Here is a 16,741-nt window from a genome sequence, read left to right as displayed (position 1 = left end):
GCAGTCTTCCCATTTTTTCAATTTCCCGCTCTGTGGCTTAGTGACTATACGTATAAATGCTGCACATACGCAATTGCATAGGTACAGTGTTTATTACATGTCCATAGAGAATAATATGGCTCTATCGCGTGTAATACGCAGTAAAACAGAATATGCTGCGTTCTTTTTTTACGCAATATATAAACGCAAATGTGAATGGATCAGTGAAAATTAATGTACTTTCATTGGATCCATTCACTGCATCGTAATACGTGATTAAATTAAGCTCATGTAGCCTGCCCTAACAGAAAGAAGACAAGACTCCAGTGGGTAAAAGTGCAAAAATTGGATTACTGAGCAGTAAAAAACATCACCAGGTCAGATCAATCCAGATTTCTGTTGCACCGTGCTGGTGGGAGGTCAGAATTTGGCACAAGCAGCATGAATTGATGAATCCTTCTTGTCAGCTGCACAGAGCATGTCAGTACCTCCATCTAATTTACAACTACTGTAAGAAGGTTCCTGTCCACATGGGTCAAAATTACTCTAAATGGAGGTTCCAGTCCAGATGTGAACTCGGCTTTACATACAGTATTAGGGTGTGTTCACATGTTGCTGACCTGCTGTTGATTTTAGCAAAGATTTGCAGCAGATTTCACCTTTTCAATTGCATTCAAACTGAAGGGGTGAAATGTGCTGCAGATCTGCACCAAAATGCACAGTAAAGCAGTGGAGTGTGAACGCACCCTTACTGCTGCAAACTGACATAGCAAAGAACACAGAACTATAGATAGAAACCAGTTTAATGTAGGATATTTACTAACAGGTCATTTCTAGGTGTGCAATGTCCCTTATAAGAAGCAGTCATGTAAAACAACATGCCACAGGATCAGAAGGCACTGAAGTTTTACGTTGTGCTCTAATGCAATGAAGGAAAAACAGTACCACAACTTTCTCAGTCCAGCAGCCTGCTGCTCAACACTAGAACTGGACTCTAAAATCTATCAAGGCTCTCATGGAAGTCAGATGGGAGAAAGAGGGCGGTAACAGCAGGGTCCATTTTTGCTGCTTTAGATGAAAGAATCCCGATTTCAATACAATAAAAGCAAGGGATCCTCTAATAAAAGGGCAAGTGACACAAATAGAAAACATACATAGGTAACACGAAAGTGAGAACCCCGCAGTGCTGTATACAAAACGTTGCCGTATTACAGAGAAAAATAAAGTACATTGTATACTTTTGCAATTTTTTTAGTAGTAAAACTGGAGAGAACTGTTATTGGTCGTCAGTTTCAGAGTTTGGAGGGAATATTTGACAAGTTAAAAAAGACCCTATCGTACGGTTATAAGCGTCGCTCCCACTGTGAGTCCATGATAATGTGAAAAATAAAATATACATTTGTGTTACTGGCAGTGATTACCGTCAGCATTTACAGCTTTCTGACTCTAGTGAACATTGACATGTAGGAAGAAAAAAAAAAAAAAACTAAAAAGGAAAATATCAACCCATACTGACAAATTGGAAATATACAAAATGTCAAGACTTGATGGAAATGATTCAAGATTAAAATCACCTTCTAAAAGGTAACCGGTTTGTACACTAGCCAACACTGTAGTGAACCAAATGTACAAAAAAGAAGAAAAAAAAAAAAAAAGCTTGTAATGGAGTTCTTTTACGGACACCACGTAATGCCCACGTTACGTTCATTGTGAAACCAGATGAACACATCTAGGATTTTGGCTGCGATTTCTCTGAAGATTCATCGGTCGTGAACAGGCTTAAGTCATTTCTGTTTTCCTTGACTTATTGTACTCTTTCATTGTACAGTTCCCATTGTGCCGAGAGCCCGCTTCATCTTCAAAATGGTCTTCATTGGTTTCATTCACAGCGTCAAAGTCATCCTTTAGGTTATCCTTTTCCTGTAAGTAAAAGTAAGAAGATGTTTTAGTTTTCAAGCAAGGACATGTAATTAAGCCACTGGGCTAATTATGACACAAGTGACGGACATATGAAATAGGAGGAGGAGTTGTTTTTTTTTTAAACTGATTATTTCTCTACTGAAAATGCGAACAATATACATAGAAAATTAAAATAAAGTCACAGAGCGGCACTTTAACTGAGGTGTTCATTTCTAGAAGTTTTTAAAAATGAGATTTTTGTACTTACTGTAAAATCTTTTTCTTGTTTCGTTCATTGGGGGACACAGCTTGGACCAGGGGTATAGCTACTGTCACTAGGAGGCGGACACCAAGCAGAAAAAGTGTTAGCTCCTCTTACTAGCTATACCCCTTCCTGTAGGTACCAAGCTAATCAGTTTGTATGCAAGCAGTAGGAGCAGCAGAGTAGGATATGAAAAAGGTACAACAGGTAGTGTAACATATAAAAACATTAAAAATTAAACCGTAACAGTGGAGAACAATACGTAACTCCGGGGAAAATGCTCCAACAAGGAGGGAGATAACAAACAAGTCTCAAAATTGTAAAAAAAAAAACTGGGTTGGTGCTGTGTCCCCTAATGAACGAGATGAGCAGGTTTTACGGCAAGTACAAAAATCTCATTTTCTTGTCCTGGTCATTGGGGAAGGGACAGCTTGGACCGTGGGATGTTCTAGAGCAGTCAGTCCCTGGGGGTGATAAAAATATGTAATAAGACGTGCAGTCAGTTATATGGCTGTCTGCAAAAGGCGCCGACTGAGAAGAAAGGATCTCTTGCCCTTTGCACGGTATGCCTCTACCACGGCTAACCTGATCCAGCATGAAATGATCACCTTGGAAGCCGCAAGGCCTTTTCTAGGTCATTCTGAAACCATGAAAAGGGAGTCAGAGGGTGTGTACGTCCCTCCCCTTCCAAGGAGACTGGTGTTCATGGTCAGCACCAACCACTGTACTGTCAGGAAGAATCGCCCTTGGTGAACTAGAGGGGATTCCAGTCACCAGTTGAGTGAGTGAGCGTCCAAGGAAGTTGGATTCACGGATTCAGCGAGTGTGTAGATTAGTCCAAGCAAGAGAGGATTTCAGTGGAGAGGTCAGGTGTGAAATTGTCTAAATAGAAACACCTCGAACGAAGAGACCATTAACCCCAGGACTCTCATACAATGTAGAGTGTGGATCCAAGCCTGAATTTATAGGGAGCGCATGTGTCTGGAGTAATTTTGAAGTTTCTGCTATGACAGCAGAACACGGGAATTTATGTTGAAGACAAGGCCCAGAAATTCCAGACGCTGAGAATGGAAGAGGGAATTAAGGTAGTTGATATCCATCTGAAACAAAGCAAGAGTGTCTAGAGTGATGTCAGGACTCTCCAGAACAGGTAAGTGGGAAGGTTTCTTCACTAGGATGTTGTCGAGATAGGGAATAGTGACAATACCCCTGGAGTATAGAAGGGTCATCACTGGCGCCAGGACCTTTGTGAATACCCACAAACCCATGGCCAACCTGAAAGGGAAAGCTACAAACTGGTCATGTGCCAACTGAAGTGTGAAGCGCAGAAAACATTGTGCTTTGCAGATGGGCACATTGAGATATGCATCCTTGATGTCGATGGATGCCAGGAATTCGCTTTGTTCTATGGATGCAATGTCCGACTTTAGGGACTCCATGCAGAAATGCTAGACATATTGATTCAGTTTCTTCAAGTCTAGAACCGGGCGGATGGACCCATCCTTCTTGTTCTTTGAAAAACCCACGAAATCGAGACAATTAGAGCCTGGGTAAGTAGCTGGCATATCACTTGATCCAAATAGTTTATCTGTGAAGGAGACATCGGAAGTCTGGACCTGAAGAAACTATTCAAAGGGTGGTTGACAAACTATGTCATATCCTGAAAAGATGACCTCCCAAACCCAGGCATCGGAGACCTGGAAAAACTGGATATCTCAAAAGTAGGAAAGCCCCCCCACCCTGAGTGACTGGGGTGGGGGGAACCCATCATGCAGAGGTTATTGGGGAGGAGAGCCTGGGACGGGGACACCAGGTGGGTCAGGATTTGAAGTAAGGTTTCTTCCTGTGATTCCGAGTGGTTTTCTTGGAATCCACGATCTGTGGACTGGAGCTTCGAAAAGAACGAAATTAAGGGCACTTCTTCTGAGAGGAGCTTGTTTGGCTAGTCCTGTTCTGAGGTAGTTGGGAGCTCTTACCACCCATGGCTTCCTAAATAATATTGTCTTGCCGAGCGCCGAAGAGGCGGGAACCTACAATGGAAGTACCTTTTAGACACTTCAACTGTGTCCCAAGATTTCAGCCACATGGTCTTTCATATTGCTATGGAAGCTGATAAAGCCGGGGCCACTAGTCTGGGTGCATCCAGGGAGGCCTTGCAGAGATATTTACCAGCATGGTAGATTTGTGGCGCATTATCTGTGAGTTTTTCCGAAGACGAATCGGATAATGCCGCAGCGTAATTACTTAGCCCACTTAGAAGTAGCCCTGCTGACCCAGGTGGAAGCAAAGAGAGATGAATCGGATAATGCCGCAGCGTAATTGCTTAGCCCACTTAGAAGTAGCCCTGCTGACCCAGGTGGAACCAAACTTTCCGCCTCAAAAGATGTTTTGCCAGTGTTCCCAGTTTCTTATTGTGGGTGTCCGCAAAGGAAGAGGTGTGCACCATAAGCAGAGTGGTGCATTTTGCCAAGCGTGACATTGGAGGGTCCACTGAGCAAAATGATGCCTATTTCTTTATGGACTCCTCCGTTTAGTGAAACACTTGTCAGGGAGATTCCATTCCCTGATCAGGACGTCTTCAAATTCCTTGTGGGAAGGAAAGCCCTTGGGGAAACATCCTGGACACTTGAAAGTGACTTTCCCAGCGGATTCTTTGGGCTCCGGAAATTTTACCTACAGGGTGTGCTTCAACGTAGTTATCAAACTATCAACTAAAGATGATAGTTTGGAATATTGTTCCTCACCCAGATCTGAATTAGAGGGAGATTCAGACCCCTTGCCTTCCGAGTGAGGGTCATCTCTTACAGAAAGCTCAGAGTGCAATTCAGTTGGTGGGTGGAATGGTGTGTGTGTGTGTGTGTGTGTGGGGGGGGGGGGGGGTAAAGAGGTTCCTGTCTGGTCCCCAGCAGTAGGCACCTTGTTAAGAAAAGGAGTAGAGAGGCACTGGTGGGGTTAACGGTCTCACTGGTATAAATGAAAAGGAAAATAAGCACTGAAGCAACAGGAGGGGAGCACTGAAGAGGAGCTAAACTTAGGTGAAGAGCCTTGAGCAGGTATGATGGGGGTTGTAGTAGGCACCCTAGCAGGCGAGATGAACAGACTCCCATCTAGTGGCTGAGAGGTTAAGAGTGAGGAGGGGGAGAATACTTACCTCATAGTGACGTATACTCATCCATCCTTAGAATGACTTCTGTACTCCTAACAGTGTGTGCTCCAGAGTTCAGCTACCCTTTGTAGAGGGAAAGCTCTCGTTGGAGGGTGCACGCTATGGCTGGCGGGTCATGGTCAAACTGGTGTTAGACCATACCTCTTTTTCTTCTAAGACTCAAGCATACAACAGGTTGGTTGGCTCCATGCTGTTAGCCCTCCTCAGTGGTGTACCAGGAAGAGTCTAGTGCCAACCCTGCATATCCATAGATCGTCGTAGAAAAAGGACTGAAGACCGGTAACAGAAAGTTCTGCCTCCTACAGACACTAAGTTAATACGGATTAGCTTGGTGCCTACAAAAGGGGTATAAGCTGGTAGGAGGAGATAATACTTTTTCTGCCTAGTGTCCTACTGGCAGTTGCTATACTACCAAGGTCCAAGCTGTTCCCCAATAATACAGTCAAGAAATGGGTTTTCCTATTTTACAAAGAGATTGATGGCATATCACTAGGATATGCCAAGTACTTGGTGATCGGAGGGGGTGGCATCAGTTTTCTTTTACATTTTTACATGCATATTCATAAGAAAAAAAGGAAATCTTGAATTATTTGAATTTGTACACTGGCCACTCAGTTGACACTACGTGTTTTCTCCAGCAACCTTGTCGGGTTTGTTTTGTAAATTGGTATGGGGTCGGCAGGGGGTAAGTGACAAAGGTCTACATAAGGCAGGATGGCAACATTATACACATAGATAGGCTCTACATGCATCTCTGGTCTCTACATAACTGTATTAACTCGCACTCATCATAGCTGCCAGAAAGCACACACATTGCTCTTTATTGTATAGACTGTATACAAAGAGTACAGAAAGCATGTGTCTCCAATTTGGCCATCTCCAGGGTTATGTTTAATATAAAACATAATATGATTACATTTGCACTACATAATCAAATTAAATTAGTGAAATGGTTGTGAGAAGTTTAATTCACAGGAGAGGGAAAAAGTGTGCGATGGTGGGTATACAATCGTTGGGAGCAACACCAACTGCAAGAAAGGGTCCTATCCCTCACCCCCATATGAATGTAGTGGTGGTCAAACATGCACACTGCCGCTTCAATTATCACTATGGGACTGACAGAATCTGCTGAGCACTTGTACTCCGCTATCTCAATCAGTCCCATAGAGATGAATGGAGCAGCAGCACGCATGCTTGGCCTCTGCTCCATTCATATAGGGGGACAAGGGACGGCCCCCTCTTTGTGAACAGTGGGGGTCCCAGTGATAACAGCATTTTGCAAATGCTGTGGTTGCAAGGAATGATAGACATGACAGTCTGTCCAATCTTCTATCCTTCTCCAATCCAATTACATCTTTTAGTTATTAAATCGTGTAAGTATGAACAGCACCTAAAAATGCTGATGTGCATAGCCTGTACCTGTAGTAATTGAAACAGCACTGCTGCTGCACTTACTTCTGAAGGGAATATTACTGGAAATTAAAATAGATACGGTGTTATAAATACTTAATATTGGAAGAAAAATATTACAAACAACTTTAAATGACATTATAAAGGGCTAATGCCCACGGACAGATTTCTGCCGCGTGAAATGTGTCGGAAATCCACGGCGTTATTCCATAGCTATTGAGTTCAAATGAACTTAATAGCCTTCTGCCTTGCAATTTTCATGCTGCAGAATTCCACCGCGGATTTCCGCAGCGTGAAAGAAATTGTGGCATGTTCTATTTGCCGTGGAAAAACGCAGAGTCGGCTTCCATTGTAGTCAATGGAAGCCGTCCATTCCGTGATACTTCCGCTGTGAGCACAGTGGAAATATCGCGAAAATATGCGCCACCACCCCCGCGTCATGCGCACCGGCTCACCAGACGGGACTCCCGCGGTGGATCCGGAGAGGTGAGAATGGGGTCTTTGTGGGGTGCAGTGTCGGACTCTGCTGCAATATTCCGCTGGCGGAGTCCGACACAGCTGTGGGCATGAGGCCAAAAAGATTACTATAGCCTTCCTGATAAGTTCAACAGAAGTGGACAATTTTGTGATTTGACCTAGAGACAGAGAATAACTGCAATAAAACAAACATAGCAATTATCTTACCCTTATCTTGTATTTATTGAATGAGTCTCTCATTTCTTTATCTTTATTGCTATTTTTCTTTGATGAGGAGTGATCACTCTCCCTTCTATCTCCGCTGTGATCCCTTTCTTTCACTCTCTTCTTCTCCTTCCTATTTTTACTAAGAAAACAGTCATTACAAATTTGCAAAAACTTTCAGTATGGCTTAGTTATGTGGAAACTTCTCCAGTTGCAAACAAAGAAACACTCCAAGAACAACTAAGACATTGTATTATGCTGAAAGTAGGAGCCTAAGGGGCAGCACACAACTACTAAACCCTGGAATATACTATGAAATTGTAGGAATACTCCGGGTCATACAAACACAATTGCCAAAGGCATCCACATCAACTGGGAATGCCCAAGGACTTAGCACTCAATTTTTCTAAGTCCTTGGGCATTCTCAGTTGATGCGGATAGAATTCAACAATTCTTTTTAAGTGTCTGCATACGCTTTATTGAGTTAGCTGCACTTGCTATTTTCTAAGTCCTTGGGCACGCTCAGTTGATGCAGACAGCACTCAATTTTTATAAGTGTCTGCACATGCTCTATTGAGACAGCTGCACCTGTTCTGCATTGGGCATGCTCAGTTGATGCGACAACATTCAATTATTTTTCTAAGTGTCTGCATACGCTCTATTGAGGCAGCCGCACCTGTTCTGCATTGGGCATGCTCTGGCAACACACTATGATTTGTGGAGTCATCGATATGGGATTGGTCAAACTATAGCGCCATTCGCTGTCTGTCAAGAGTTTCTCACATCACTATTTGTTGCTGTCTTGTCTCTGGTCTGGATTGACTACTCAAAAGAATGTTCCGCCTCTCTTCTATTTAAGAGTTATCAGTTCAGCGCTCGGCTCACTATAGCCCTGGTTGTTGCCACCCCTGAGGATGCCACAAGGCAAAACATGTCAGGGTGGGTATAGATTAGATTTTAATAGGGTTTTAGTGGTGCTGACGTAATAATCTCTACATAGGCTTTTGGAAGTTAGCCATCCAGGCCTATGTTTTAGTGTGTACATGCACAATTACACAAAGATACTAACTGATGACTGCTGGTCACCATTTGCCCCTTTATTTTAAATATTAGTTAATGTTGTCTTTGTCTTTTTGAATTATAAAGTATTTAGTATTTTTTAGGGGATATTACCTATGGGTATTTTTTGCCTTTGGCAATTAGAACTACTGAACCCTAACCCTTTCAGGCTTTGAACTAGATGTAACACGGTGTTAGATTTTTCTTGAGCGGTCCATGTTATGGCTTTCTATGATAACCACTAATTGTGCCTGCTGGTGGAACATTACCTTTTGGGCGAAGGAGATCGAGAAACTCTCTTTGCAGGTTTGAAATTTCTGGGGGATTTGGAAAGACTTCGACTCCTCCTTTTACGTCTTTCCCTGCAACAAAAAGTATTTACACCAATAGTTTTAAAAGTAATCTATCAACTATTTTCTAACACATTAAAGACCAAGTGCCGTAAATACACAGCGCTTGGTCCTGAGCTTTAATCTCAGCCAATAGTAAATATATGGAGCAGGATTAAAGCTCCTGCAATCAAGGACCCAAAGGAGAAGACAGGAGTGATTTTTATAGCCCCATTTACACGAAGCGATGATCGCTCAAAAGCGATCGTTTGAGCGATCATCGTTGTGTCTAAACGCACGGCCATCGTGCACTACTACTTGATCGTTAAATTCAGGCCAACCTAAAAATCGCTGTTCGGCTTATCAGGAGTTCTCCGCAGGTAGTGTTGATAGCATTTTTTACCGTCGGAGAACAAAGAAACTGAAAGCAGATAAGAGTCCTCCGGCTATTAACTGCATTCAGCTCAAGGCTTTATTTGCATGCTGAATAGCTATTAGGTAGCTGAGTAGCTACTTAATAGTTTATGCAAAATAATAAAATAAACAACCCACCACCAAGGCAACCTAAGCAGTCACCTATCTGCTATGTAATTTGAGGTTACATTATTAAAACATTCTAAACAAAATGGCGAATCCATTCCTATACTTTACTTTTAACATTATTACATTTACATTAAAATAAAGAACTATGAATTTTTTTTTACACATTGTCCCAAATAAAGTGTGAAAAAAACAGAAAAAGATTTCAGTGAACAAAAAAAGGTATTAAAAAAGAAAAGCAGCACTATATGTGCCGAAGGGAAAACAAAAACTTACTAAAAAGGGTCTGGTCCCTTTTTAGTGAGTTTAAAAAGGAAGTATAAAATAAACACTGGTCTTTATGGGGTTAAGTAATTAAAACCAGATACTGCTAAATATTCTTTTTTTTAATCAGTTTAATTTTCTGATTGTAGATTTTTTGGGGGGCACTGGTACGGTTACAGAAGAGTGCTCTAATTATGGAATTAGATAGCACGCGATGAGAGGTCATGGGTATGCTCTACAATGCTGTACTTATGCTTATTGATTTACTTGTGGGAGAAAAAACAAGACAGGATATTACATTAGAAAGTTGTTTCCTGAAAGTGTGAGATTCCTTTAAACAGAACAAAAGTAAAAACTAAAAAGGTACTTTACACGGGGCAAGTAACGGCTGAATTTTCACTGGAAACAGCTAATTTGAGCAATAATTATTTAATGTACACGTGGTTGCCGACAGGGAACTGAGTAACAAATCGTTCACCTGTCAGAGGCTCCTGGTTTTTCAGCAGAATGTTTGAGTGATTCCCATTTAGGCCGGTTTCACACACGCGCTAATCACGCACAAGTTTTGTGCGTTGTGAAACTCACCCGTGTGAATATGAACTCCATTCTTTTGAATGGAGTCATACACATGAGCAATGTTTTTACTTACAGCGATACTGCAAGGAAAAAAGTCGCGGCACGTCCTATTTTTTTGTGTTCCTCAGAACGCATCGCTCACTGATTTCAATGGGACCTTAAATGCATTGCAAGGCTCTTGCATACCATATGATGTATAGTCGAGTGTGATACAAGGTTTCCCATTTAGATCAATGGGAAACACTTCTGATCCTCTTGCACGAGTTTCACGCGTGGATTGGAATTTCACAGAAGTGTTATTGCCTGAAAAGCGCCTTGCATCCATAGGTAAAACACACACAGCCCACTGTGAATGGAGGCAGGCAGGCAGGAACAATCTCTGGCTGCTCCGCCTCCATTCACTTGAATGACTATCAATCCTGTTTAAGCACAGTACCAATAGTCAGGCAGCAGTCCGTGGGACAGCTGTCAGGCGCTAATGTGCCTGCTGCGTGTCCTATGTTAAGAAATCTTAAAGAAAAAGAAAAAACACTTTTGGATGGACATTTATAATATATTCACATGGTGGATTTTGGCACGGATTCTGTGTGATTTTTCTGCCACAGATTTGAAATCCACCTTGCTAAAAGGAAAAAAAAAAAAAAAAAGGAAGTGAAATTTTACATCGCAACACCAATCTGCATCACAGATTCTGCATGTGCATTTTCTCCATTCACAAGGACTAAATCAGCGGCTTAGCCACAGATTTCTGCTCAGCTTTAGAGGCAGAATCATGGAATAAATCTGCATTGGATTCCACTGTGAACATACCCTATGACTAGTAAAGTGCTAGAGATATATATACACACATACCGTATATACCAGCGTATAAGGCGACGGGGCGTATAAGACGACCCCCCAACTTTCACCTTTTACGCCGGTAATACAGTGGAGAAAAAAAAAATCAGTACTCACCTCCCCCGGCGTTCTGTCGCGCTCCGGCAGGCTGTCGCTCCCTCCTGGTCCCGGCAGAGCATTGCTTTCTGAATGCGGGGCTTGAAATCCCCGCCTCCAGAAAGCTAATACACACGCCGTCAGCCAGTTACAGCCATTCAATGGCATCATTGAATGGCTGTGATTGGCTAAAACACACGTGGCTTCAGCCAATCACACTATTCAATGACATCATTGAATGGGTGTGATTGCTAACACACGTGCGCCTTCAGCCAATCACAGCCATTCAATTATGTCATTGAATGGCTGTAACTGGCTGACGGCGTGTGTATTAGCTTTCTGGAGGTGGGGATTTCAAGCCCCGCATTCAGAAAGCAATGCTCTGCCAGAGACCAGGAGGGAGCGACAGCCTGCCGGAGCGCGACAGAACGCCGGGGGAGGTGAGTACTGATTTTTTTTTTTGACACTTTTTTTTTTGTATTACCGGCGTATAAGACGACCCCCGACTTCAGAGGAGATTTTTTGGGGTTCAAAAGTCGTCTTATACGCCGGTATATACGGTATATACACACACACACACACACACACACACACACACAAACATAAACATATATACACATACATACATACATATTATATATATATATAGATTTGGGAAATATTCTTCAACACGTTGCATAAAAAGTCTAACCTGCTAATGCTTCGAGACTTCCTAGCAGAGGAGTGGCCCTTTGAGGGGCTCCTAGACTGCTTTTCCTTCTTTCTTCTATCAGTTTTCTCTTTCAATCTTTCTTTTTCCCTAACTTTGCTTCTGTCTTTGTCTCTTTTCTTCTCCCTGTAGAAAATAAGATTGAAATAATACAAAAATTTCACATTATACTGAAAAATGAACTTAGCAACCACCTCTCTCACACATTCTTGTAGAAATAGTAAATATTAATTGGAAGATGTAAGAGGAGCAAGACAAGGACATTATGTTACATGTATAGAAGACACAATTAGCAGCGAACATGCTTTGTAGACTACCAAAGAACGTTTTTCCCCCTCTTCAATACTGCCATCTACTGCTAGGTACACAAAACATTCAAAAAGAACTATGCAATTGCAAATGCATCTTGAGCAGCACTTTGTCTTCAGATACGCCTTCATCCATTTAGGTAACACTTAAAGAATTTTTACACTGCGAATGGGCATAAATTAACACACAGAAGATAGAACATTCATAAAGTAGAGATAATCTCTGCGGATGATCCTGAGACACAATGAGTGATAGTCATACTAGGGCCAGCTTCACGCGGTCTTAATATGGCTGCAGTTTAAGGTTTGTATTAGGTCTACTTATTTTACAAAATACTAAGCAAAGATAATTAGCAAAACCTAGCTCTTCCTTACTTTTTAAATTAACGCCGTAATGACCTGTGACTGATATATTCATCATGGGTTGCAAGGAAAGTTATAAAGCAGGTTCAAGAGCCCAGCTCCCTTCATACCTGGCGACTATCAGTAGTTTCTGGAAACCATAGATACATTTCCACCAATGGGATTTTCTCCTTGCACAGTTGTTGCATTAATGTTACCTTATGGAGACTCTAATTCTGATCGAATTGTGATCATACCTTGAACGTGATCGGCTTTTTGACTTGCGTCTGTCTTTTGATCTAGAGCGTTTCTTATAAGGACTTTTGGACCTTCTGTGTTCTTTATGCCTAGACCGGGAACAATTCCGTGATCTGCTTCTGAAATAATATTAAAACTGTTAAATCAACTAGTTTATTTATTGAAATTAAAAACTGGTCACCAGTTGGACAAATCCCTACGGTCATTCAAGACGGTCAACATGAGGCCTTATCAAAATGAAGCCATACCTAAAAGAAATGTACGTGACAAGATGGTCAGGAATGTCTACCCCGTAAGCTACAGTCATCCCCATCTCCTGAATGGATTAAAGATGACTTTTATAATATTTCATTATAATGATTAGCCTCGATGATCTTGGTTCCCTGTCTTGAATAAGACAAATGTGAAGACCTTGATGTGTTAAAAAGTTACACATCGAAAAAATACTTAAAAAGGGGTATTCCTTTGGACATTTTTGCTCTTAATGACCGACAGGTCATGAATAGATGTTCGGTGGGTATCCAACGACAATTTCTCAGTGCCGCTATGGTCAGCAAAAGAAGCAGAAAGCGCCGGCCATAGCGCAAAAGTTCAGGTTGGTACTGCAGTGCAGCACTCACTGCATTTAACAGGAGCTGCACCTGCAATACCAACCCGGCCACTACGCTATAGCCAGCACTTTCTGCCGCCTCTGCTCACTATAGACACAGCAACTTCGGGTATCAGCTGATTGTTGGGGATCCATGTGGAGAGTCCCCGACAATCATATATTGATGTCCTGTCAGTAATCAATAGCTAAAGTTAAAAATGCCTCAAAAACCCCCTTAAAAAGGGGGTGACAGATATTTTAGGAAAAAAAAACAAAAAAAACAACTTGGGTCTCCCACGACAGTGTAAAAGATATAGTTTGGTTCATGACATTGGTTCACTCTGAAAATCCCTTTAAGGCCTTCAGATGAGAACACACTGGCCTGGTCATGAACTGTGTGCTGATTTAGCATGTCACGTACACATGGTGATTAGTACAAGGATGTTTTTGCATTATGAAAGTATCTTTTTCGTGGAAACCAGGATGCGTTGAGTTTGTGGGTGCGGAGGGGTTATCCTATTATTGTGTAACTTTGCAACATCTGTGAATTCCAATGTCTCTATGTCAAATGTGATATTTAGAGCCTGAGAAAGTCATTTACCTGCCAATAATGTATACTCCCATATGTTTTACCTATATCTCATTTGAATATGCCTCCCCTCTCTATATGTTAACCACACCTTCTTTTAATACTCAATAAAAGTTGGGTGCCTGGCTCACCAGGCATTCTTACTGACTTTGACTACATTCGGATGTCGTGTCTGAGTTCTGGTTAAGGTCGCTGTCACTAGTGACTCTTATACTTATTTTACCTGATCTAGGCGTACTTCTTTATCACTGCTTTATCAGTTGGAGGCCCCAGCGAGATTGCTAAAAACTATACACTTCTTACTGAACGTGGAGCACCGGCCTACTTCTCTTGGATGAAGCAGTACCCCGGGGCAAGAGATTTCTCTTGACTTCTCCTAGGGGAGAGGGGTCGGCTGCGGTGTCAGTGCCAGGTGTACAGCTTCAGCATTTATGAACTTGCTCCCTATCAGGTAAAATACATCTCTCTTACTCTTTTTATATGTTCTTCTTTCTTTACCTTTTGTCCATTTTCTGTACGCTGTTATATTTGTGTTTCTACCTTAACTCCTTTTGTACTACATGTTGGTTCTTCCCTGGGCTATCCCATTGTTATTATGTTACACTAATATATGTCTATGTTATGTCTAATGGTACTCAACACCCCTGTGATACTCCTCTAAAGTGGGTGGATGCATATTGTGAAGAAGGTTGTTTTCTTGCATTCTTCCTTATTCTTCTGATGTCATTGTGGATTGCTTATATTGTGTATAAGAATCATAGAGCTGGCTTCCTTCCCCGCATTTGGTTCTTTTTCTGTTTGTATGGTTTGTGATTTTTTGCATTTGTACAGCAGTACTGACGCGAGAATCTCCGATTACTCCTTTTGTGTTGTCTCATGTGCGGCATACTGTTACCTCCCGCCATTCTTATTATTTGCATCACCGGTTATATCTTGAGGTTCCATGCCATGCAGTTCCTATTCTAAATAGTGGCAGTTTGTGGGTTAGTATTATTAATAATCGCTGGTATATTCCGTATTGGATTGATGATCTTGAATGTCCTAATACCTTTGATGCTTCTGCTGGTGATTCCGGCATTGATGCGTAGTTTTGTGCTTTTGTTCACATTGGTTGTCAGGCTGATTCACGCTTGCCTTGCCCACAGTTTAACTACGACTCTACGGTTCTTGGCTACCGATAGGGTGTAGGGCTACGTAACTGGGCTCTGGGATAGCCGCCCACTGACAGTTGCGTGACAAGGGTTTTATACATAGCTGGATATCCAGAAGACGGGACTGGCGCTCCCTGACTGGTTGCTATGGGTGTGATACTTACCAAACTCAACAAGATGTCCAAGTACAAGCCAACAATTGTTGATTTGGTGGGGGTCACGTTTGGGAAGGCTGCGGTGAAGAATGCTGCCACCATACTACGTAAGGCTGGTATGCCAAAAACTGGCTGCCTTGACTTACAAGCATGGCGTGACTTTGCTTTGAAAGAAGCACGGTGGATTGCTGATCATAACTATGGTTCGCAGGTTCAAGCATGGGTTGATGCATCTTTGAAATTTGATCCCCTTATTCCAGTAGATGATGATATTGAGTTACATCGTAAAAGAACTACTTTGTCTCCACCAGCTGCAGCAGCAGCTGATTCAGTTATGGAGGTACAATCTACGTCAGTTAAGCAGGAGATTCCCTCTCCTGTCCTGGTTTCCAGTCCTGCTGTAATTCCGCGCCCCGTCTCCACATCCACTCCTTTTCCCAGTGGATCGGGTGATGGTGCTGCTGGGATGAGTAGTCCTATCCAGTATGACGGGTTTAGATTGGCACCTCCCCAATATAGTGTTACTGGGTCCACAGGTTCTACGGGTTACACCTCATTACCGAGCCCTGCCACGAGTAGTATATACCCACTTCACGAATTGCAGGATTACGCATCCCGGTTATACAGAGAGTTTCAATCCCCCGCAGCTGCACACCCCCCTTCACACAATTCCTCACACATTTCCTGTGCTTCCAGTGCAGAACACAAGGCTTCACCAGCATCAGACAGCAGTCTGTGTCAGCAGATGCGTCCCTTGCACTTAGCCACAAGTGATTCGTCAGATTCACAGTCACCAACACAGGCTCATCAGTCAGGGAATAACGTTACACCACGCCGGGTGGCAAACATACACATGCAGCGGACTGATGGGGGTCATTGGATCGTCTCTCCTGGCCCACGTCCTCTGGGAGATTCACCTCAGATAGATCCTGAGCGAGAGCAGGAGGCAAGGGAAGAGGAAGAACGCAGAGAACGTAGACCTCCAGATGATGATAACAGGCTCACCCGCTCTAACTCTTGGGTCTGTAAATGTAATAAAACCCTACCCAGTGATGTGCAACACTGTAGCCAGTGCAAAGCGACCCGGCTTGTCCATCCCTCTGCCCCTAAAGCATACCCAGTCATTGTACAAACTACTTCACAGAATCAGGACGGACAGCATGTCAAGGAAACTACACGCTGGTTTAAGCCATGGAGTCAGTCAGAGCAGTTAGTGATGGTTAGTAAATTACCAGACTGTTACAAGAGCCCAATTGCTTTCTATAAGAACATAGATCGCATTCAGAGAACTTATGATGCAACGTGGAGTGATTTGGCAGGATTGTGTTCTCTTGCTGCTGGTGCACCACTGTTGATTAAAATCCGTGCTGTGCCAGTGCTTGATGACATTACTGCAGTGCCAGATGACAAGAAAACTGAGGATTCTGGAATTCAGTTTGTTAAGCGTCTGCATGTTCTGAGCAGGCAGCGCTCTGATGAACTATCGTCTGGACTGCCTGAAGCAGTCCAGGGGCCAGAGGAATCCGTTGATCAGTACCATGC

The 16,741-nt window shown here is 42.6% G+C and overlaps 1 protein-coding gene across 7 annotated transcripts in view; it reads right to left on the bottom strand.

Annotated features, from left to right (window-relative positions):
* Positions 1–764: 764 nt before the first annotated feature.
* The window catches only part of SREK1 (splicing regulatory glutamic acid and lysine rich protein 1), a 61,518-nt gene continuing 45,541 nt past the window's right edge, over positions 765–16,741 (bottom strand). For 2 of the 7 annotated variants that reach the window (XM_066602807.1, XM_066602809.1), the window contains exons 9-13: positions 12,715–12,834; positions 11,790–11,933; positions 8,726–8,818; positions 7,401–7,539; positions 765–1,899 (exon numbers count right to left, since the gene is read on the bottom strand). In XM_066602807.1, the coding sequence (XP_066458904.1) occupies positions 1,759–1,899; positions 7,401–7,539; positions 8,726–8,818; positions 11,790–11,933; positions 12,715–12,834 (637 nt within the window). In that variant the 3' untranslated portion in view covers positions 765–1,758. Of the gene's footprint in view, positions 1,900–2,146; positions 2,214–6,725; positions 6,779–7,400; positions 7,540–8,725; positions 8,819–11,789; positions 11,934–12,714; positions 12,835–16,741 lie in introns of all 7 variants that reach the window. The other 5 variants (XM_066602811.1, XM_066602812.1, XR_010792804.1 and 2 more) reach the window with 4 other exon arrangements.

Source organism: Eleutherodactylus coqui, chromosome 5 (assembly GCF_035609145.1).
Source record: "Eleutherodactylus coqui strain aEleCoq1 chromosome 5, aEleCoq1.hap1, whole genome shotgun sequence".
Lineage (NCBI taxonomy): Eukaryota > Metazoa > Chordata > Amphibia > Anura > Eleutherodactylidae > Eleutherodactylus > Eleutherodactylus coqui.
The sequence above is the reverse complement of the archived record's forward strand: the minus strand, read 5'-3'. Positions and strand labels throughout refer to the sequence as shown.